This window comes from Anomaloglossus baeobatrachus, chromosome 4, assembly GCF_048569485.1.
Source record: "Anomaloglossus baeobatrachus isolate aAnoBae1 chromosome 4, aAnoBae1.hap1, whole genome shotgun sequence".
NCBI lineage: Eukaryota > Metazoa > Chordata > Amphibia > Anura > Aromobatidae > Anomaloglossus > Anomaloglossus baeobatrachus.
The window spans coordinates 674580386-674604708 of record NC_134356.1 but is presented as its reverse complement, the minus strand read 5'-3'; the positions used below and the strand labels follow the sequence as shown (position 1 = coordinate 674604708).

Genomic DNA, 24323 nt, shown 5'->3' with positions numbered 1-24323 from the left:
ACATCCAGTGAAAAGGTGACCACATAGGGCCAAGGAATTGAGCTTCAATCCACCCGACAGGGCCCGCGGAAACCGGCTTGGGGCTCTGTGTGCATAGGCGCGGGGCAGGCGGGAGAGGACAGCGCAGGAAAACGACCAGGGAAGGAACACAGAAGGGTATACTGGGTTGTGCTTCTGAACTATCCGAGGATTGGCTGGAGCCCACCACGGTGGAACAGAGCGCTTCGGGGGCGACATCTGACCGGTCATGTAAACCTGGAATTTTCAACAGTGAGTAAAACCCTAAGACTTCATTCCTGTGTTGCCCAGTTATTTGCCTGTGCCTCGGCCCTGCACCCCGCCTTTACATCGCCACCATTTGTAAAGGCTACTACTCTCAATGGCCCTGGGGTCCAGCTCTACCTGTGGAGAGCTATTCCAACTCAGCTGCGTCACCATCTGCCCCAGTGGTTCCGCCCGCAGCATCGGCTATACATGGCTGAGTACCACAGGTGGCTGTCACGAACTATCAGCCCCACCATCTTCCCTTTTAAACGACACCGCCGGGGTCACGGAACTGAGCCTTGCTGCCACGACATCCTACCCAGGACAGGACTGGCTCGGTAATGAGTGCCCATGGCGCCAGTGGGCATGTCATATGTAATCTGAGAACTGTACTATGTAGGAACTGAGACATGGATTCCAGCGATGTATCAAATATTGGACTAATTGGTGCAGCTTTGATAGAATCTCTCTTTTCTTTGTAGTATATGTAGCAGTCCTCAGAATGCTGAGCTTTGCAGAACCCCACCCTCTCCACTGATTGCCAGCTTTCTGCCAATCAATGATAGAGGCGGGGTTATACACATTAGCCTGCAACACCTAGTCCTACAGTGATAATCTCCTGCTAAAAAGAAAACATCACAAACTTTAGGTATAAAAGTGAAAACTCAAGCAGAGGAGAATGGTTTAGGAGTAGGTCAGGTGAGCAGTGCCCGAAACAGGAGCGACCCAAGATCTGGTTGGATGACCATCGACTAGATGTGGAATGTCGACTAAAACAGAACTCCAAGAATAAAGAGCAAGTAACTGCTGAAGAAGATGGAACGTCACCTCCTCCTCACCCTCAGACGTTACTGCTATCCAAGAGGACATCTGGCATCTTGTCAGACACAAACCCTTGTTGCCTTCCTCCAGGGTCTGATGTCCACACCAGGTGGGGTGGAGCCAGGCAGTTGGCCCCACCCACCGAGGAGTTCACAGGCCTGGAGGCGGGAAAAGCAGTCAGTTAGAGTTTGGAGGAGTTCAGTTCAGGAGGTGACAGAGAGAGGTCACTTACTGCAGGTGTCTGGGTTGGAGCCCAGACACTGACAGCAAGGTTGGCAGACGGTGGTGGGCCGTCTGCAGGAGTTAGTGGAACTCCGCAGAGCCGTAAGGACCGGGGCTGGGTGGTGGCCCACCGGTACCGGACCGGGGAACAGAGTGAAGCTAAGCACACCCAGGCAGGGCCATCGGACCCCGACCAGGCTTGGAGCCGCCATCAACAGTCAAATCCAAATGTGACAGGAACCCCCGGGGTTCCCTAACAACCAAGTCCCGATTGAAGGAAACCGCTCACACCGTGAGGACATACAGCCACCGCCACCGGCTAGAAATCCAAGGGCCAGCGCCTGCGGGCAAAACGGGCTCCTCCGGTATCTATACACCAGGGAGCGGACTACCGTTGGGAAGCCATTGGAGTCAACACAGTACACAAAGGTGCAGGGAGAGGCAGCCACCATCACCTGTCCCGGGGAGAGACACTGCAGCCGGCTGCGGGACCCGTCCATCCAGCCGTTTGGTTTACCGGAGACTTTGTGCCTCTTTTGCTGAGTGAGTACACCCGTGCCATCCGGCACCGCTCTGCGCTGTCCCTGCAATCCTGCACCTCACCGACCCTGCCTCCCCGTCACAACACCGGGACCACCAAGGGGGAAAACAACATCCCAGCTGCTCCCTACCATCGCTCCCGGGATCCCCCGTCACCAGCAGCGGTGGTGCCCATCTTCACCACAACCCGTGGGTGGCGTCACGGACTAAACCCCCAAAACAAACCAACCCCCTTTTCACTCACAGGCGAGGAGCGCCGCTCGAGTCCCCGGATCCGGCCCACCGCTCGAGCCACCGAGCAGCAGTCGCATCAGCGCCGGACCCGAGCGTTAGCGAGCGCAGCGCCCCGCCGCCTGCAACACCAGCAGTGGGTAACTTAATTCTTCCTCCCCGGCAGCCCGGTGCCCTAACCGGCACCCAACCCACCAATACAGTCTGGGCTTTATAGTCAGCAAGTTTGTAGACAGCAAGTCTATAGTGTAGAAAAACAGCGGCATGGTGCCCAATTCCTAAAGACCCACCTCATCATTGTGACCTTGATCATGTATCCCCGTCATATGCCTACACCCCTCATCCCTAGTTACATAACCATGGCTGGATTAGTTTGCATAACTTAAAGGGGTATTCCTATCTCCTAGGTGCTATCCCAAAATGTAGTAGGTGTAAAATTGATAATGTTAGCCAATACCTTCAATTAGAATGTAGTGTAGTGTTCCTGATTCACTATGTCACTTACCTCATGTTCAGGGCATTGCAAGGCCTTAAGTATCAATGGTTACGACCACACATATAGTCAGTTAGTTTGTTAGTGTTAAGGGAATTGCAGGACCTTAGGTATCCATGGTTATGACCATGCATGTAGTCATAGTTAGTTTGTTAGTTTTCGGGGCATTGCAGGACCTTAGGTATCCATGGTTACTACCACTCATATAGTCACAGTTAGTGTTCAGGGCATTGCAGGACCTTAGGTATCCATGGTTAGGACCACGCATATAGTCATATTTAGTTTGTTAGTTGCTTGTGGTCATAACCATGGATACCTAAGGTCCTGCAATGCCCTGAACACTAACACACTAACTGTGACTATATGAGTGGTTGTAACCATGGATACCTAAGGTCCTGCAATGCCCTGAACAGAAGGTAAGTGACATAATAAATCAGGAGAACTATGCTACATATCTCTAATTGGAGGTATTTGCTAATATTCTTATTATTACACCTACTCTATACTGGGGGAGGATTTTGGAGATGGGAATACCCCATTAAAAGTAAATAATAAGACCTAAGGCAATGGCCTGGAAACAGGAGGTAGACTTTCAGGACCTGATGGGAGTTTTAGCTTCCCGACAGATTGCATTCAGCAACACAAAACACAGCCCGATTCAGTAGCTTTCACTTTTATAAAATCGGTCCACCAATGCAATAGGTTTATGTAACTGCTCCAATGCAGCTAATATAAAAAAAACATGATATTTACAGAAATCAACCGTTTTGGGTCAGCAGCTCCAATGCAGATCTGCGAGACCTCAAGGCAACAGATCTGCTAACAAATCTTGCATAGTCTGATCCTGCAGAGGTTCCCCCTTCCATCTATCTACTTGTTCTGTTAGGACTCACCTGGTGAAATTCACTAAGCCGCAGGTCATGGTGAAGGCATGGACCATGGGTGATGGCTCAGCAGGATGGACGTGGCACAGAACCAGGACAGCAAGCAGACAGGCAGAGCAGGACACACCAGAAGACACAGAGCCAGGGGTGTAGACAAGCACGGGTACTGTAGATGTATAGACCATCCAGGAATAATAGCAGCATTTGTAAAGCAAACTAGTCCTCAGGAAAGTTCGTAATGCTTACAGCAGACGAAGAGTTACTCAGCAAGCAAATGAATAGCAGGTTGTAGCAGTGACAAAGTAGTATATTTGTTTACAGAGCGTGTACCTTCTAATGCAGGATTGTTTGAAGTATGAACAAGTCCTGGTAATAGTTCATTATGCTTACAGCAGATGAAGGGTTAATCAGCAGGTCTGAGCCAGGACATAGATGCAGGTTGCAGAAACCAGAGGAATTTGCAGAGAAAATAGCCAAACTGGGAGAACTGATTACCTCCAAAGCACCTGACAACCGAACAAACGCTTACACAATACTCAGACACCCATGGTTGAGAGAATAAGCCTTAAAAGGCCTTGAGTGATGACATCACTGGACTTTGCTGGGTAATCTGTGAAACAGCAGAGGAAGCAGGCCATGGGAGAAGCGAGCAGGGACCAGTGCTGAAGCTGGGATAGGGCTGTGCAAATATACAGTATTTCCAGGCCCGTAAGAAATAGGAAACAGTTGGGTGGTAACATGACTGTAGCAGGATGAGACCACACAAGGATTGTTTGCAGTTGTGGCCACGGAGACCCAAAAGCCTCTTTATCCAAATCAGTCGATTTATGCAGTGATACATCGAGACTAAAAGCTTGTAGACAACATTCATGGGGTCATGTTGGTTGTACGTTAGTAACATATATGCTGTAACCTTCATGGATCACCTTTCCGGGATAACGCTCCCTCGTCTTCTTCAGAACATTCACTGCCTCGCTGGAATGAATGAGCCTGATGTACACTTCAGCTTCTCCGGTCCATGGAAGGAGGAACTTGGCTACATAACTACCATTGCCATGGTCCTTCACCTGTCCAGTCACTCCGGCCTTTAGTTTTTTAGAATGAAGCTTAGCCTGGAAGAAATCTCCACCATACTTCTTAGGTCGTCCATTGTGATCCCGAGCCGTGATAATTACTTCCAAGAACTCACCAACCTTATATGAATCTCGTGGATTTAATAAGTGGTAATCACATTTATTGGGACTTGTGGAGAAATTGACGTGACTGACAGTCGATGGAGGCTCAGGCCAATCAATGAGCTTGAGAAATTCTAATAGTTTTGAGTTCATTTGGAAGAGTGTCGTAAAGGAAATGTTGATGGGTTGTTCAAAGGCCTTGAAAGGTGGAGGTCTGTATTTATCCAAATGGTTCATCCTTAGGAACCTGTAGAAGAACTGATGACATCAGTGAGTTAGATGTTGGAATAGACAATCATGGAGATGTTTATATGAATTGTACAAAAGACTCTCCCATCATCTTTTTCCAATTTAACATTTTATTGAATTTTCATAAGCATACAGTAAAAGAACATGGATCCATGTAATGATAGCTAGCCTTCATCAAACATCTGAACGATATTAAACTGTCGTAGGAGTCATAATGGATTATAAATTATTGCATTCATCAATGGATCTTCATTTTAAACCATAGGAGACAGTAACACAGAGAAGAAAGGTAGAGAAGAGTAGCAGTCATGATATGTAGGGAAGATAGCGTAAGTCGGATAGAAAGGAGGAAAGATAGGAAGTAGGGCGTGGCGACTGGGACTAATACATTGTCCGTTGGACCAAGACTTTTCGAAAGGATGGTGTATGTCGTCTGGAGAAACAGGGGTCCAGGGTGTCTGTTCTTCGGGAGTTACCTTAGTTCCAAAAATTTTTTACTAGACAGAAATTATTCCCACTGAAACCATTTGGTGGCTGTCTCCAGCATCTGCCCGCGTGACTGGGCCATCACCACCTCCATACGGTGGATCACATTTACCTCCATTACCCACTCATCTAGCGTAGGGGGGGCAGAGTCCTTCCAGCGTGGTGGGATCACTGTCTTGGCTGCCTGGAGAAGATGGCCTAAGATGGATTTTTTATAGACCTTTTCGGATACATTAAAGATGTACAATAAAACCGCTTCTGGGCGACTTGGGACTACAACCCCGGTGACCTCATGAATGGCCACTAGTATTTTGTTCCTCCCATCATCTTATACTATTGATTATTGATTTACACTTTCTCAGTAATGATAAGTGAGCATGCTCACCACTGCTCGATATTTGGCCGAATATCCCTGGCGCATGGATGTGTCATTAGTGACTTATCCAAGAAAGAGCTGGCTGTCTTCAGTAAATGATGGGAGCCACTTGCAGTCTCTGAATGGCTGTCAATAGGGGAAAAAACACATTTTCGGATGCCGGGTGCAAGAAAAAAAAACCCAAAACAAAATTTTACCTTCCTCAGAAATGCTCTGTGTATGGCTGGCCGTATCTGGGTGAAGAGCCGAACTGCCCAATTATTGACTTCCATTATACTCATTACCCAAGTTGAGCCCGTCCGAGTGTCTGACCTGCTCGACTCGAGCATCGTAGTGTTCATTAATCATTACTTTCCAGATGTCCACTTCTGGTCCTATCAATTGGCTGCTCTGCACAGCTACGGCCTAAACGCCATGGTCTGTTGGAGTCTGCAATTCAATTTATGTTCAATATGAGACCTGTTAAGGCCCCCGTCACACACAGGAGATAAATCTTTGGCAGATCTGTGGTTGCAGTGAAATCATGGACATATTGTTCCATTTGTACACAGCCACAAACCTGGCACTGATTGTCCACAATTTCACTGCAACCACAGATCTGCCACAGATCTGCCACAGATCTGCCACAGATCTGCCACAGATCTGCCACAGATCTGCCACAGATCTGCCACAGATCTGCCACAGATCTGCCACAGATTTATCTCTGTGTGTGACAGGGCCTTAAGTCATGATAAGAGATGGGTAAGCACTAAAAAGCTTGGGTGCTCATTACTCGAGTCAAGCAGCACTTTATATAATATCAGTTGTCACCATATATATCTAAGTGACCAAATTGGTGGTATTATGTGTAAACAGGATTATGTAGCGGCTTTCTAGTGTATATATATATATTGTCATATTCAAGTATGGTTATTGAAAGAGGCACACTACTTTGTATTAAGTGATTTTGCATGTATTGCATTTGACATCTTCATACTTTATTTCACCTATTATGTAATACCTAGATCATATCCACTTTTCAAGTTTAGAAATAAATTATGTAATACCCTAGTAATGTCCACTTTGCAGGTTTTTCAATATATTATGTAATATCCCAATAATATCCAACAATTAGAAAAAAAAATTTGGAGAAAAATTTTTTTGCAAAACATTTTTCTTTCAAGTTCTATCTATGATCCTAATAATTGTGAGTACATTTCTACCTGGAACCATTGTGTCCCCCTAGATGGCTTTTTTCCTGTTTTTTTTCTGTAATGATTTTGTATATCTAATATATAAAGCTGAATGTGTGTGTGTGTGTATGTGTGTATGTTCGGGATTGGCATCTGCACTGTCACAGCTACAGTCACAAAATTTTGCACACTCACACTTCTGGACCCCGAGAGCGTCATAGGCTATGTTTTGAGGGGAAATGTTAAACCCGCTCTTTACAGTTATTCACCAAAAAACCTGCCTCTGTTAAAGCAAATGGAGCTGGGAGCCACAGTGCAGCCAGGGAAAGAGACAGACACAGACAGGGAAAAAAACAGACATAGACAGGGTAAGAGACAGACACAAAGAGACAGACAGGGAAAGAGACAGACTGACAGGGAAAGAGACAGACAGGGAAAGAGAGGGAAAGACAGACAGATTAAGAGACAGACACAGACAGGTAAAGAGACAGACACAGACAAAGAGACAGAGACAGACACAGGGAAACAGATAGACAGGGAAAGAGAGGGAAAGAGACAGGGTAAGAGACAGACAAAGACAGGTAAAGAGACAGACACAGGGAAAGAGACAGAGGGAAAGAGACAGATAGGGAAAGAGAGGGAAAGAGACAGACAGGGAAAGAGACAAGACAGGGAAAGTGACAGAGATAGATAGACAGACAGGGAAAGAGATAGATAGACAGACAGGGAAAGCGATTGAGATAGAGACATAGACAGTCAGAGACAGACAGGGAAAGAGACAGACAGACCAAGAGATAGAGAGAGAGACAGAGATATATACAGAGGGGGAGACAGACATTATAATTACATTTATATCTAATTGTTTTGTGGTTTTGTGTGCAGAATACAGTTTTGTTAATACATTCTATTTTGTTAACAGCAGTTATTAACCCGGGCGAAGCCGGGTAGTACAGCTAGTATGAAATAAAAAGGTTAATAAAAGATATTTTCTAAAAATTGTATGCGCAGTCACTTCTTTGTCCAGCTAAGGCTAATCCAGGGCTGGTTTATGGCTATTGTTGAGTCATGAATTGTGTACCATATGTTAGGACATTTAGGTGATTACAAGGAGGGACAGGACTGGAATCAGGTGCCAACAGGCAGGACAGGCTGATAGTCAGGTACGGGCAGGGACAGGACTGGAACCAGGTGCCAACGGTCAGGGCAGGCTGGTGGCCAATTACGGGCAGGACAGGACGGGAACCAGGTGCCAACGGTCAGGACAGGCTGGTGGCCAATTACGGGCAGGACGGGAACCAGGTGCCAACGGTCAGGACAGGCTGATAGTCAGGTACGGGCAGGGACAGGACTGGAACCAGGTGCCAACAGGCAGGACAGGCTGGTGACTAATTACGGGCAGGACAGGACTGGAACCAGGTACCAACAGGCAGGACAGGCTGGTAGTCAGGTGTAGGCAGGACAGGACTGGAACCAGTTGCCAACAGGCAGAATGGGCTGTTAGCCAAGTGTGGGCAGGACAGGACTGGAATCAGGTGCCAACAGGTAGGATGGGCTGGGACCTGATACAGGACAGGACGGGACCAGGTACAGGCAGGAACAGGATAGAACGGGACCAGACGGGACAGGATGGACAGGGTGACCTGACAACTAATTAGACAGAACTCAACTGACTAAACTAATGGTGCTGAAAAGGCAACTCCCCCCCCTAGTGGGAGTGTGCCTTAAATACCCAGTGTCTCTCAGTGGTAGGCTGAAAGGCACTTCCTAGGATTGGCATGCTGGCCCTTTAAAAGACGGGCAGTAATGAGCGTGCACTCCTTAGGAGTGCTCCTGGAGGTCCTGTGATGCACGCACAGACTCCGGGAAGTGGGAGGAGAAGCCCAGATTGAGGAGAGGCAGTGACGCCGGGCAGCATGTGTGATGGGGTATGCAATAGAGAAGTAAGGGACGCCAGGCCAAGGAACAAAAACCACAAAGATAAAGCACCAAACATAAATATAAATCCTTACAGTCTGCAAGGAGTCCACAACAAAACAACAGATCCGGGGACGCCTCCCGGTATTCTGACACAAGGGAAAATATGGCAAGGGTTCTTATGAGTTCCTTGAGTCCAACAGGGTGAACATCAAAACACAATCCTACGTGTAACAGTACATACACAGGCAATAGCACTAGACATCCCAGAAATTTCGAGCTCCCCCCTGAAGTCCCGAAAGAGGGTCAATGACCCTTAGTCCAAGCTGAATAGAACTAACTAGAAACTAAATGGCTAAACTCAATGGAAAACAACAACCTCCTGTGGTGCAACAGTAATGGCCTTAATTACAGAACAAAAGACGGTGATTGTAGGATGTTAGCTAAAATCCTTCAAGTCATTCGACCCGTCTCTGGGTTCCAAAAGGTAGAAATGTTAAATGACCCCTCTCTGGGACTTCTAGTGCTAGGATCTAGCCTCAGCTATAGATACTAGTCCTTCTCCAGCCGATATCCAACTAACTAACTAACATGGGTCTCATTGTTCTCTTCTCCCGGGATCAGCCCCTTAGGTGGGCAGAAGAGCCCACCTTCCCCTGGACATTTGATACATGAAAGGATTCTAGATATCCTGGCTCTATTTTGTCTACCTAGAGAAGAACAAACAATGTCCCACCAGAAGTAGTAGATACAGGGTCAAGTCAAGGAGGGACAGACTATTACAACATGAGCACAAGTGGGGGAGGGACACGCTGTTCCAACCCCTTCCCCCCTCATTTTGTGTACGGACTTGTGACCTCAACAGGTCACTTGTCAAGTACACGTAAACATGGCGGACATGACTCAGGGCTCCTCCTGTCTGGACAATCCATCGGCATTTTGTGTTGGCTCCATCTTCTTTAATGTATGGTGGAGGTGTAGAGTTAAAGGGTCGGGCTCCAGTTTGTATCCTCCTTGACTTAAACTCTGCTTCCTGCACCCACAAATCGGCATTGTAGATCTCCCACATCATTGCCTAGGAGTTTATCTGCAGGCAGGCTGCTCATCACCCCAACCACGCATTGCTTGACCCCAAAGCCAAAGTCCAGTTCTAGACTTGCTTTTGGGATATTACTCCTTTGTCCTCCAGCCAATTCAATGGTAAACCCTGGTACTGACTGTATCGCCTCTGGCCGAACCACTCGGGGATCAGCTATTGTGAGAAATGCCCCAGAGTCACAAAAACCAAGAACTCTCTGTCCATCCAGTACAACCTCCTGTAAGTGCTTTCTTGGATAATAAGAAGAATTCAGGGCTGTGGCTTGCATCCCATAAACACCTAGTGGTCGAACATGAGTGTCTGAGTCATTAGGCAAGTCAACTTGAAGGGGTGACACCTCTTACCTCAGTGACTTGGCTATAGATAGTTAACAGGTCGATTTGGTGCAGGGTCATCCCTCAGCTGACCAGCCGGGCAAGTACCTTGTAGATGGCCAGGCTGCCCACATCAATAACATCTGCGCTGCGTCCCACTCCTTCCAGTTTGCGACCTAGAGAAGTAGGTAGATGAACTTGGTGACTGATATGGAGGTACAGGTGCTGGAGGTGGTTGTCGATTTGGAGGATGACTCCACTGGATAGATGGGCATGTGGCCGGCAGATGCCCGGGATGCCCACAGCTATAAGATCTTCACTCTTCTACTTTCTTTCCTGGTCGCATTACAGAAAATGTGGTAGGAGCAACTGGAGGCACATTCACACGGGTATCCACATGAGGTGGTGACCTAGGAGGTCGAGGGACATTGGGAACTGAAGGACAAGGAACCTGTGGTGTTGGGGTGCTGGTCATTTTTTCTCCCTCCGCTAGCAGCTTCTTCTACTGAGGCTTGATAGTGAGCACCTCATCAGCTAGAGCAGCAGCTTGTCCCACTGTCTCTGGTCTCTTCTCACGCACCTATTCCCGGATATCAGTAGGGCACTTGGCATAGAACTGTTCTTTTAGGATGACCTGGAAGAAGGTCTCCCAACTTAAGGCCCCCTCTCCCTCAAGGCAGCGATGAGATACATGTTTGAGCCTGTGGGCATACATCTTGAAAGACACTTCCCCATCACAGGCTAACGTACGGAACTAAGTCCTATAAGTATCTGGGGTCATGGCATAATGTTCTAGAATGGTCTCTTTTATCTCCCCATACAATTCTACTGAGGGTCCATAGCTCTATAGGCTTAGGCAGCTCCACCCTCCAAGAGGCCCACCAGGTGTCTGACTCGCTCTCTTTCTGGGACTTCCATTAATCGGCACTGATGTTCGAAGTCATGGAAGAAGCCCTCAATGTCGCCTGTGGCTTCATTAAATGGCTTAAAGTCCTTACAGGACACTCTTGGGACTTCCCTCATGGTGAATGCTGGGATTACAGTCTGTCCGGAGCTTTTAGCTGCTTCTGCCATGCGCTGCCTCTCCTGAGCTCTATTAATGGCCTCTCGCATATCTTCTATGGTGGCCTCATCTCCCAGCAGTGCCATCTCCTCCTCGTACCACACAACCCACTGACTTTTTGGGATATTTACCTCCAGCTCCCGTCTTTCCTGTCCTATACTTCAATGGTGCCATCTTGCAGGCAAGCTCCTTCCAAAGCCTCAATTAGTTGCTCCTTGGAGAGTCCTTTGTAGCCGACTCCTAATTCATGGGCCTTTGTTTTGAGACTCGACAAAGTCCAGTTCTTGTACTCTGAGGTACTGGTTCCAGATGTTGATGGGCCGTTGTCCTTCATTCCTTCTGCTCTGATCCCTCCGCTGCCAACCACTTTGTGACGGGGTATGTGACAGAGCAGTAAGGGACACCAGGCCGAGGAACAATCCAAAGAGCTTTATTGGAACCACAAAGATAAAGTACCAAACATGAATATAAATCCTTAAAGCCTACAAGGAGTCCACAACAAAACAACAGATCCGGGGGCGCCTCCCGGTATTCCGACGCCAGGGAAAATATGGCAATGGTCCTTATATGAGTTAATTGAGTCCAACAGGGCGAACAACAAAACACAATCCCATGTGGCCACTGATCTCCAATCTGTAATAGTCTATACACAGGCACTAGGATCTAGCCTCAGCTATAGATACTAGTCCCTCTCCAGCCAAGATCCAACTAACTAACATTTCTCTCATTGTTCTCTTCTCCTGGGATCAGCCCCTTAAGGTCCAGTCACACTAAGCAACTTACCAGCGATCCCAACAACGATAGGGATCGCTGGTAAGTTGCTAGGAGGTTGCTGGTGAGATGTCACACTGCGACGCTCCAGCGATCCCACCAGCAACCTGACCTGGCAGGGATCACTGGAGCGTGGCTACACGAGTTGCTGGTGAGCTCACCAGCAACCAGTGACAAGCCCCCAGCGCCGCGTGGAAGATGCTGCGCTTGGTAACTAAGGTAAATATCGGGTTACCAACCTGATATTTACCTTGGTTACCACTGCACGGAGCTACACGTGCAGAGAGCAGGGAGCAGCGCATACTGAGCGCTGGCTCCTTGCTCTCGTAGTTACAGCACACATTGGGTTAATTAACCCGATGTGTGCTGCAGCTACATGTGCACAGAGCAGGGAGCAGCGCACAATGCTTAGCGCTGGCTCCTTGCTCTCCTAGTTACAGCACACATCGGGTTAATTAACCCGATGTGTGCTGCAGCTACATGTGCACAGAGCAGGAGCCGGCACTGACAGTGAGAGAGGCGGAGGCTGGTAACAAAGGTAAATATCGGGTAACCAAGGACAGGGCTCCTGCTGCCTGCACATTTAGTTGTTGCTGTTTCGCTGTCACACACAGCGATCTGTGCTTCACAGCGGGACAGCAACAACTAAAAAATGGCCCAGGACATTCAGCAACAACCAACGACCTCACAGCAGGGGCCAGGTTGTTGCTGGATGTCACACACAGCAACATCGCTAGCAACGTCACAAAAGTTGTTCGTTAGCAGCGATGTTGCTAGCGATGTTGCTTAGTGTGACGGGGCCTTTAGATGGGCAGAAGGGCCCACCTCCCCCTGGACACTTGATACATGAAAGGATTCTAGATGTCCTGGCTCTATTCTGTTTACCAAGTTATGGATTGGATGAGTCCCATGCTGAGAAGAACAAACAATCTCCCAGCAGAAGCAGTACAAAGGAGGGACAGACTATTACACCATGAGCACAGGCGGGGGAGGGACACGCTGTTACAGCATATAAGTACCCGGCCGCAGTGGTGAGTCAAAGTATGTCCCTGCAGGAGTGCAAGAAGTGCAGGAACAAAGTGTTACAAGGCGCCTGGAATCTTCATCACCAACAAAGGCTTTTGTAAGAAGTATTAAATAGATTTCAATAAGTGTTCAATGCTTTTTGCCTGTGATCTTTCTCATTATTACACATCACTAAATTTATGGACATCTATGGTCTGATTTCTTTGCCTATGTGGACTGGATGGGTTGTTATTGACATCTGCTGAGAAATATATAGTCAATAGCATCTTTATCAATTTATTTAATTGGAAAATAGGTGACATGTTCAATACTTATTTCATGTAAATAATCAAATATATATATATATATATATATATATATATATACATATATATATTGTGAGACTGTGACCGGGGTTATCTATGACGGCCGGTATGTCTCGCCCCGGTTGTGCTCACTCTATGATAATCCACTATAGGGTTAATGCTGTTTTCCCTACAGGCTGAAGGGAGGGATAAATAGATTCAGGAACAAGGGCAGGTGTGCCGGGTGTGAGGGAGTGATCACATCTCCCTGAGTTCTCTGCCGGAAAGGCACATATGTAATATTATGGACTTTTTCTTTGGAATAAACCGTGTGCTGTGAACCTTGGTGCCTGGATCCCGTGTCTTCTGCAGCGCAGCCGACGACGCTACCTCACATATGGTGGAGAATCGGCGGGCATGACAGCCGGTGAGGTGTAGCATTCATCCCTGGTGACCCAGCTGCGCATGTCCTGGATTCGAGCGGCTATACTACAGCCCAAACCCGGCGACGCCATGGAGGACATAATAAAGCATTTGGCTCAGGCTAATGCACAGCAGCAGCAGGCTAATGCACAGCAGCTACAAACCAATGCACACCTGCTCCAATCCTTGCAAGTGCAGGAAAAAAAATTCCAAGAACAGATGGATCAGGCCAATGCACGTCAGCAGCAAGCCTTGCAATTGCAGGAAAAAAGGCACCAAGAACAGATGGTTCTCCTGGCCAAGTCGATCCGTGCCGGACCGGCAGCAACAACCCAGGGACCGGGTGACGACGGCAGCGTCCGGAAAGCGGTGAGACAAGCGTTGCAAAAGATGACCCCGGGTGATGATGTGGAAGCGTTCCTGGCGGTGTTTGAACGGGTGGCCGAGCGGGAAAAGCTGCCGACCCCGCAGTGGGCTGAGGTATTGTCACCTTATCTGACGGGGGAACCCCAAAAAGCATACCTGGACCTCTGTACCGAGGACGCCATTGACTATGTGACCCTGAAAGCCGAAATACTGGCTCGGTTGGGGGTGAATACCTATGTACGGGCTCAGCGGGTAAATCAGTGGTTCTATGAGGAAGCCAAACCCGTACGCTCCCAGGCCTATGACTTGTTACATCTTGTAAAAAAGTGGTTGCAGCCTGACACTCTGAGCCCGGCGCAAATGGTGGAAAGGGTAGTAGTGGATCGTTTTGTGCGCACTTTACCCGTCACCGTTCAACGGTGGGTCGGACAGGGTGACCCGAGTACCCTGGACCAATTAGTGTCCCTGGTAGAGCGGCATGTGGCTACGCAGGACTTGATACGGGACACTGAGACTTTGCGTACCGCCCGTCGGTCCGGCCCCTCCAAGCCTAGGGCCAAGGACCCACCGCTGACACCGGTGCGGGAGTCCGCTACCGTCCCGTCTGAAGCCGCACCCTCCGTCCCTGAGGTCCGGAAAACTATGTACCCTAAACGACAACTCGTCAAGGGGGTGTCCTTCCCTATTAGATGTTGGCGGTGCCAGCGGGTGGGACATATGGAAGCCCAGTGTCCACTCACCACGGAGCCCATGGATTGTGGGGTTACCCGGCGGGGTTCAATGTATGCTCAGGTGGTGTGTACCGCTGACCTGGTCTACCCAGAGACTGAGCCCCACTTGTGCCAAATTCAGGTGAATGGATGTCCGGTTACAGGCTTGTTGGATTCCGGAAGCTTAGTGACCCTTGTGCGATCAACCCTAAGGGCTAAAGTAAAGGCCACCGGACGTACCGTGGGGGTGGTTTGCATACATGGGGACCACCGAGACTATCCCACGGGGATAGTCACCATCACAGCACCTTGCGGTCAGGTGCAACATGAGGTGGGACTTATTAATACTCTTCCCTATGATGTGATCCTAGGAAGGGATCTGCCCTATTTTTGGACTTTATGGAAGGGACCTCCTAAGTCCCCTCAGCTATTGGTCAGTCCGGGACCTGAGCCCTACAATCCTGAATCCGGGACGCCTGCCGTAGGGGTCCCCATGATAGGGACAGGATGTGAACCTGATAGGTCGCCCCTAGAGGTATTGGCAGGAGAGGCTGAGACGGTCGAGCCCATCCCGGAGTTGGAGGCGTCCCCGGATACGTTTGGGACAGCCCAACTCCAGGACCCTACATTAATACATGCCCGGAGTCGGGTGACAGTAGTTGACGGGGTGGCACAGCTGCCTGGTGCCCAGGTAAGATACCCCCATTTCGCTCTTAAGCAGGATTTACTCTACCGGGTAGATGAAATACGGGGCGTAGGGGTAGAGCAGTTGGTGGTGCCCCAGCCGTATCGCCGGCGGGTCCTCGACTTGGCTCATAAACACCTGATGAGTGGTCACCTAGGGGTCAAGAAAACGCAGGAGCGAATATTGCAAAGGTTCTATTGGCCCGGGGTCTTTGGGGAGGTAAAACGGTTCTGCGAAACCTGCCCGGAGTGTCAGCTTACCGCACCCCTGACCCACTTTCGCAGTCCGTTGGTACCGTTACCCATTATAGAAGTCCCTTTTGAACGGATAGGGATGGATCTGGTGGGGCCCCTCGTAAAGTCTGCTCGAGGGCACCAGCATATCCTAGTGATCGTTGACTATGCCACCCGGTATCCAGAGGCGATACCTCTCAGACATACTGCAGCCAAGCTTATAGCTCGGGAGTTGTTTGCTGTGTTCTGCCGGGTGGGGTTGCCCAAGGAGATCCTTACGGATCAGGGGACCCCATTCATGTCTAAAGTGACCAAAGAGCTATGCCGGCTACTCCAGATCAAGCAGTTGCGTACGTCTGTGTATCATCCTCAGACGGATGGTTTAGTGGAACGATTCAATAAAACCCTGAAAACCATGCTCAAAAGGGTGATTTCCAAAGACGGGAAAGACTGGGATATGATGCTTCCCTATTTGATGTTTGCCATACGAGAGGTGCCACAGGCATCCACAGGGTTTTCGCCTTTTGAATTGTTATACGGGCGACATCCCCGGGGATTGTTGGACCTGGCAAAAGAAACCTGGGAGCAGGAGCCCACCCCCCATAAAAGTGTGATTGAACACATTTTGGGTATGCAGAACCGCATAAGCGCGGTCATGCCAATTGTGAAGGAGCATTTACAGGAGGCTCAGGCCGCGCAAAGCAGCCGTTACAATAGACAAGCCACCGTGCGGACCTTTAATCCCGGGGATCGGGTGTTGGTATTGATTCCCACGGCAGAGAGTAAATTCCTGGCTCAGTGGCAAGGCCCCTACGAGATAAAGGAAAGAGTCGGGGTGGTTAACTATAAAGTATTGCAGCCCGGTAGGCGGAAACCTGAACAAATATACCATGTCAACCTATTAAAACCTTGGCAGGAACGGGAAAACCTGATGGCTGTTTTTTCCCCACCTCCCTCCTCTTCGGGTCGTTCACATCCGGCTCCAGCGACCTCCGGAGAGGACGAACCGGAAGTAAGGATTGGAGAAGCCCTCACCAAGACACAGAGGCGAGAGGCCAGACGGTTGGTTCAGCAGAACCCCGATGTCTTCTCCGAGCTGCCCGGTAGGACCAGTCTGATACGACATGATATTGTCACCGAGCCCCACCTGAAGGTACACCTGAAGTCATACCGGGTACCGGAGGCTCGACGACAAGCCATATCAGAGGAAGTAAAGTCAATGTTACGCCTGGGGGTCATCGAAAAATCCCGGAGTGAATGGGCTAGTCCGATTGTCCTAATACCAAAACCCGATGGCTCCTTAAGGTTCTGCAATGACTTTAGGAGATTGAACGAAATATCCAAGTTTGATCTCTACCCCATGCCCCGGGTGGATGAGCTGATTGATAGGCTGGGACAGGCGCGATATTTTACCACGCTCGACCTGACCAAGGGGTACTGGCAGGTGCCACTGACGGAGTCCGCCAAGGAGAAAACCGCTTTTGTTACGCCGGAGGGTCTCTTCCACTATGTTGTCTTGCCTTTTGGGTTACATGGCGCTCCGGCCACGTTCCAGAGGTTGATGGACTTAGTGCTGGAACCCCACCAGGCGTATGCATCAGCGTACCTTGATGACATCATTATTTACAGCTCCGATTGGCAGACCCACTTGGAACAGGTACAAGCGGTGGTGGACGCGCTTCGAACAGCCGGATTGACAGCCAATCCCAAGAAATGTGCGTTGGGACTCACGGAAGCCCGCTACTTGGGCTACGTAATAGGCCAAGGAGTGATTAAGCCCCAAATTAACAAAGTTGAGGCGATCCAGAAGTGGCCTAGACCCCTGACCACGAAGCAGGTTAGGGCCTTCCTGGGTATCGTGGGGTACTACAGGAGGTTTGTAAAAGATTTTGCGGGACTATCAGCCCCCTTGACGGACCTTCTCAAAGGCAAGAAGTCCGTCATGGTGCACTGGACTCCGCAGGCCGAGGACTCCTTCCGGGCCCTGAAGGGGGTCCTGTGCGGACAGCCCGTTCTTGTAAACCCTGATTTCCGGAAAGAGTTCATAGTACAGACTGACGCCTCGGAGGTCGGCCTGGGGGCAGTGCTGTCTCAGGTGGTTCAGGGGGAGGAACACCCCGTCACCTTCTTGAGTAGGAAGCTCGCCCCTCCCGAGCGGAATTATAGCGTAGTGGAGAAGGAGTGCCTGGCGATCAAGTGGGCCTTGGAGTCCCTACGCTATTACCTGCTGGGACGTCAGTTTCGCTTGGTGACGGATCACTCTCCACTGGTCTGGATGAGGTCCGCCAAGGAACGGAATGCCCGGGTTACCCGGTGGTTCCTTTCTCTGCAGAACTTCCGGTTTACGGTTGAACACCGGGCCGGTAGGTTGCAGGGCAACGCCGATGCCTTGTCCCGCGGCCCGTGTTTGATGGCAGGAGTTCAACCCCGCACGCTTGAACTGAGGGGGGGGGTATGTGAGACTGTGACCGGGGTTATCTATGACGGCCGGTATGTCTCGCCCCGGTTGTGCTCACTCTATGATAATCCACTATAGGGTTAATGCTGTTTTCCCTACAGGCTGAAGGGAGGGATAAATAGATTCAGGAACAAGGGCAGGTGTGCCGGGTGTGAGGGAGTGATCACATCTCCCTGAGTTCTCTGCCGGAAAGGCACATATGTAATATTATGGACTTTTTCTTTGGAATAAACCGTGTGCTGTGAACCTTGGTGCCTGGATCCCGTGTCTTCTGCAGCGCAGCCGACGACGCTACCTCACAATATATATATATATATATATATATATATATATATATATATAGTACAGACCAAAAGTTTGGACACGTCTTCTCATTCAAAGAGTTTTCTTTATTTTCAGGACTCTGAAAATTGTAGATTAACATTGAAGGCATCAAAACTATGAATTAAAACATGTGGAATGAAATACTTAAAAAAGTGTGAAACAACTGAAAATATGTCTTATATTCTAGGTTCTTCAAAGTAGCCATCTTTTGCTTTGATTACTGCTTTGCACGCTCTTGGTATTCTCTTGAAGAGCTTCAAGAGATAGTCACGGAAATGGTTTTCCAACAGTCCTGAAGGAGTTCCCAGAGATGCTTAGCACTTGTTGGCCCTTTTACCTTCACTCTGCGGTCCAGCTCACCCCAAACCATCTCGATTGGGTTCAGGTCTGGTGACTCTGGAGACCGGGTCATCTGGCGTAGCACCCCATCACTCTCCTTCTTAGTCAAATAGCCCTTACACAGCCTGGAGGTGTGTTTGGGGTCATTGTCCTGTTGAAAAATAAATGATTGTCCAACTAAACGCAAACCGGATGGAATAGCACGCCACTGCAAGATGCTGTGGTAGCCATGCTGGTTCTGTATGCCCTCAATTTTGAATAAATCCCCAACAGTGTCACCAGCAAAGCACCCCCACACCATCACACCTCCTCCTCCATGCTTCACGGTGGGAACCAGGCATGTAGAGTCCATCCATTCACCTTTTCTACAAAGGCACGGTGGGTGGATGCAAAGATCTCAAATTTGGACTCCTCAGACTAAAGCACAGATTTCCACTGGTCTAATGTCCATTCCTTGTGTTCTTTAGCTCAAACAAGTCTCTTCTGCTTGTTGCCTGTCCTTAGCAGTGGTTTCCTAGCAGCTATTTTACCATGAAGGCTGCTGCACAAAGTCTCCTCTTAACAGTTGTTCTAGAGATGAGGTGTGTCCAAACTTTTAGTCTGTACTATATATATACACAGTATATATATAGATAGATACAGACTGTAAATAGGCATTATACTGTTGCTCTCTGCCAGTATCTTGGAAATGAATAGGACAAGACCTATTTTTCCTTTCTCGAATGCCATTGTAATGGACCTGATACTTTCTGGCGTCGGGCACTCAGACTTATGACGTGATTATATTAATACAAGCCAAATGCTATGAAGCTGCACATAACGATCAGTTCTATCCACGAGGCCTCCGCAGTGAATCCTGCTAGACTTCAGCGTCGCCTTTACTGGCTTTTCTTTCTGACTTCATGGAATAATAGTTATACTGCCAGACAGTGTTATGTGTATACCCGCCAATTCATCATGCACAGTATAAAAGCAGAAACAGCAGAAACCCTCTCTATATACCACTCCACTCCATCAACCTTTGGGTTTTTCCTTTCTTATCTATTTCTCTATCTTTTCTCTCCTTGCAGCTTTCCGCTTTCTTTTGTCCATTCCTTCACACTTCTCCGTGCTTACCATTTATACCTATGGATCAATTGTCATCTCCTATCTCAGTAATAGGAAAATGTGTCACACGGAGCTTTTTATAAGCTTCGCTGACTGTCATGGCGGCATTGGGATCTGTTCAGATTACAGATTCTGACACTCTGGCCGATAACCTCTTGTGTCTGGGATCAGCGCAGCAGACTCAGGTGTCAAACTGCAGAATGGTAGCTCATAGGCAGGCTAGCAAGAGTTAATCTCTGTTAGTCTGCTAGTTAGTCTCCTTTGATCACATGTTGTAGGGGAGCCAATCAAATCTGCTCCCCTTCTATATATGCTTGCTTGATCCTTCCTTATATGTCAGCTATAGTTTATCTTAGCTGGTCTGGTGAGATGTCATGATCCAGACTATCTGGTGATTGTGGTACTTGTTGCTGAGTGCGGTTGTGGAGCTAACCCTTGTTGCCACCTTCCTGCTCTTGCTTTTTTCCTGAGTCTCTCATTGTCTATTCCTGTGTGTGTCAGAGTTTTGTTTTTTTCTGAACTTTCATCTCACTTAAGCTCCTTCCTTCCCTGCTGGGAGGGGAGAACCAGATTACTTATGGTGAGAGGTTTAGCCAGCCATGTGACTGCGGCACCTCCACCAACAGGAGTAACCCTGAGGTTTGGGATAGCCTAGGGTCCCGTAGCATGAGGGGCAGCATGTCCCTCATTATCCTTCAGTCACATTGTGACAGCAAATCTGTATTTCCTTAAGACACATTTTAACGACAAATTGAAATTTTTAAAAAAAAAAAAAAATAATAATTTTCAGTCCAGGAAGAGGAAGAGGCTGATTTTAAGTAACTTATTTTAATTTTTTACTATTAAGTTATGAAAAAAAAAAATCACGTCTGCTCATACAGGGTAATATCCATCACACTCCAGTCAAATCTAATGATATCTTGGGCTAACATACAACTGCAAAGATACCGCATGGTGGGCTAAGTAGGAACATTCTCAGATGTGGAATATTTTGTGGTCATGTATCTTACGTAGACTTATTGTCACGATTCCTCTGTGCAGAGCATTTTGCCTTTGAAGATGCTCTGCTGCGCTTTCCTGCATTACTGAGCTGGCAGTCTGACTGACAGCACAGGATTCCATGTTGGTGCTGACCTCTCATGTGTTCCACCTTCCTGGGAATTGCTCAGGCTTCTTTACTGAGCATGCCCAGAACCTTGCCAGTTGTATTCTCTTATTCTGCAGTTGTGCTGTTGGCCTGGGTGTTATGAACGTCGTCTGTGTGGGTGCTGTTCTGAAGCTCCCTCTGGTAGCCAGGAATGGTAGTGGAGCTGAATCTGAGCCTGTGACTCAGACAGGTGTCAGTGTTAATTAGGAATTGGGGAAGTCCTATTGCAGACAAGTCTGGTCTATATAGGAGAGCACTTTTTGCCCGGCTGACGCCGGTTATAATTGTATGTTCCTTGGTCTCTGTTCCTGGCCTGGAGCTTTGTCCTTCCCTGTATCCCTGAGCAAGACTTCAACAGATAAGTTTTCAGTTTTTTCCTTGCTTCCTGGTTTTCATCTTAGGGTGTTGTTTTTCCTTGTTTTGCTTTGTGTCTGCTTTCTTGCAGGTGAAGTTTTGTTTCAATTGTGTAGTGAGCATGGGGGTTTCCCCTGTGCTAGCTCTCCTGCAGGAAAAGGGATTTTATCCCTGTCTGATTTGATTATTTGCTTTTCTGTATTTTTGTGTTCTTTTTTGGTATTTTGTCCTCCCATTATTAACAGGAGTACCTGATATAGTGGGGGTGAGGTCATATGACCTCCAGGGCCTTTTTTACTATCAGGAGTTTGGTATCTTCTATAGGGATTTTGTACTGACCACAATCAGATCCTTTCATTTTCTTTGTATCAAGTTAGTTAGGCCTCGCCTTTGCTAATTCTATTTTTCCTATCTGAGTATTGTGTTTTCCTATATCACCGTAATCTTTGTATGTGGGGGGCTACCTACTCCTTTGGGGACTACTCTGAGGAAAGGTAGATTTCCTCATTTCATTCTGTGAGGCGCAGCTAGTTTCTCAGGCTGTTTCGTGGCGTCTAGGGTATTAGGAACGCTCCACGGCTGCTTCTAGTGTGGTCCGATAATCAGGCGATTGCGGTCAGCCCAGGTTCCAACTACTCCTGTTTCTTGGTGTTTTTCCACCAATGAGAGTTTTTTGTAATTTTCTACGGTTACCAGATCATAACACCTGGGTCTCTATTAGGGTTCTGATCTTTGTTTTCTGACCCTGGACTGCTATTTGACCTCTCTCTCCGCTGTTCCCTGTTCCTGTTGTGATCTCCTGCCTTCTGAGCTTGGACCGTTTCCTGACCACATCTCTGTTTTCTCCCTGAACCTATTACGTTTTCTCCTGGATTTCTAACCCTCAGATATTGACCATGCCTCTGTTTACTCCTTGTGCTCATACGTGTTCTCCCATTACCAGACCTTGCCTTTCCTGACTACTCTTCCGTCTATACTACCCGTAAGTAGTGACTAGCATCACACTTATTATGGACACATAGCATATCTGCCCACTTATGCCTTTAATCCACAGGTCCATAACGCAGGGGACACCAATTTTAACCACTTCTCAAAAGGATCCTCGTGACCCTTTGACACACTTTGGTATATTTTCATCCGCACTTACTTTTTTTTTATGAATACTTTAATATATTGTGAATTGTTTCTTTGCATTACTACTGCATACCCTCCGCATCCAGGGCTGGTCCTGCTATATCTAGTCGGCCAATTGTGCAGCATCATAATGTTCTGCATGGGTGGTGCCATGCTTTGTACCGCCCCCTGAAAGCTGCCACTCAACTGCCAGCTGTCTAGAGTTAGGAGTAGTCCTGACACAAGGTAAAGCGACTCAACGCCGCCAGAAGTCAGTAGAGGAACCACAAAGTCGAGAAGCTGATGCCTTCCCTCTAACACCGTTACAGTTGTCAGCCTTTACGGATGACCACCATGAAATAAAGGAAGGGGGAAAAATAAAGCATGTAGAAAAAAAAGACAGGAACAAAGAAAGAAAAAGCAGGAGAGAGGAAATAATGAGGATATGACAAGAGAGAAAGGAGACACGAAAAAGGCTCCATAGACTTCAAGCAACCTAGAGGTCTGCAGTGGTAGAGGGAGCAAGTCCAGGAGAGCAGATCAGGGAGACCTCACACGAGTTGGTCACTGCCAAGCCCCACTCCTCCTAGACAGTCAGCTTAATCCTAGATAGTGTAAGAACTATATATACATCTTCTGGAAGCTAGTACTTCATCAAACTTCATGGGTTTCATCTTTATAGGTGCAGTCTATTCTCTGATTTCCGTTCCCTTTTTCAATTCCATATCTACTTTTGTTAGCACAGTGCACTTTATATGTTACTCATCAGGAAGCTTTAAGGAAGCATTAAGGAACCTTAAAGAAGACCACTCACCAGGTCAAAAGTGGACAGCTTGTGCTCCCCTGAGTGTTGCTAATGAACGCATGCCTCATAGGATCCTCTGGGGCGTGTCTTTAGGCTGCTCCATATTGTTACCCTGTATGTGTCGCGGGCGGAGGAGGGGACACTGCGCTCACCACGCTTGCGTCCGGCGCTGCTGCTGCTTCGCTTGCTGCTTGGTGGCTCGAGCGGTGGGCTGGATCCGGGGACTCGAGCGGCGCTCCTCGCCCGTGAGTGAAAAGGGGAATGGTGTTGGGGATTTATTGTCCGTGACGCCACCCACGGTTGTGGTGAGGTTGTGACACCACCGCTGCTCTGGACGGGGATCCCGGGAGCGATGACAGGGAGCAGCTTGGATGTTGGTTCTCCCCTCCGTGGGTAGGGGGATTGGTTGTCCCGGGGCCCGATGAGGGGGTAGGGATGGATTGGATGGCAGGCGGGTTATGGTGCCTGGTGAGGTGCAGGGTCTCGGGGGCAGCGCTGTGCCGCATGGCATGGTGGCACTCACTCAGCCAGTAATTCATACGGAGTCTCTGGTCAAACAAACGGCTGGATGGACGGGTCCCACAGGCGGCTGCGGTTGTTTCTGCTCCCGGTAGGTTGATGGTGACTGCCTTTCCCTGCACCTGTGTTGTGTTATGGTTCCAATGGCTTCCCACCGGTAACCCGCTCCCCAGCTTGGATGGATGCTGAAAGAGCCCCTTTTGCCCGCAGGCTCTGGCCCTGGGAACTGTAGCCTTGGCGGTGACTGTGTTTCCCTCTATGGTGTGAGCTGTTGCCTTCAATTGGGTCTTGACTGCTGGGAAACCCCGGAGGTTCCCTTCGCTAACGGATTTGACCAGTTTAACGGCGACTCCTA

The 24323-nt window shown here is 48.6% G+C and overlaps 1 protein-coding gene across 1 annotated transcript in view; it reads right to left on the bottom strand.

The window, feature by feature from the left end:
• Positions 1–24323, bottom strand: part of LOC142302100 (NXPE family member 3-like) — a 127843-nt gene that overhangs the window by 45369 nt on the left and 58151 nt on the right. The window contains exon 2 of the mRNA XM_075343180.1: positions 4383–4889. Coding sequence (XP_075199295.1) covers positions 4383–4889 — 507 coding nt within the window. The remainder of the gene's footprint in view (positions 1–4382; positions 4890–24323) is intronic.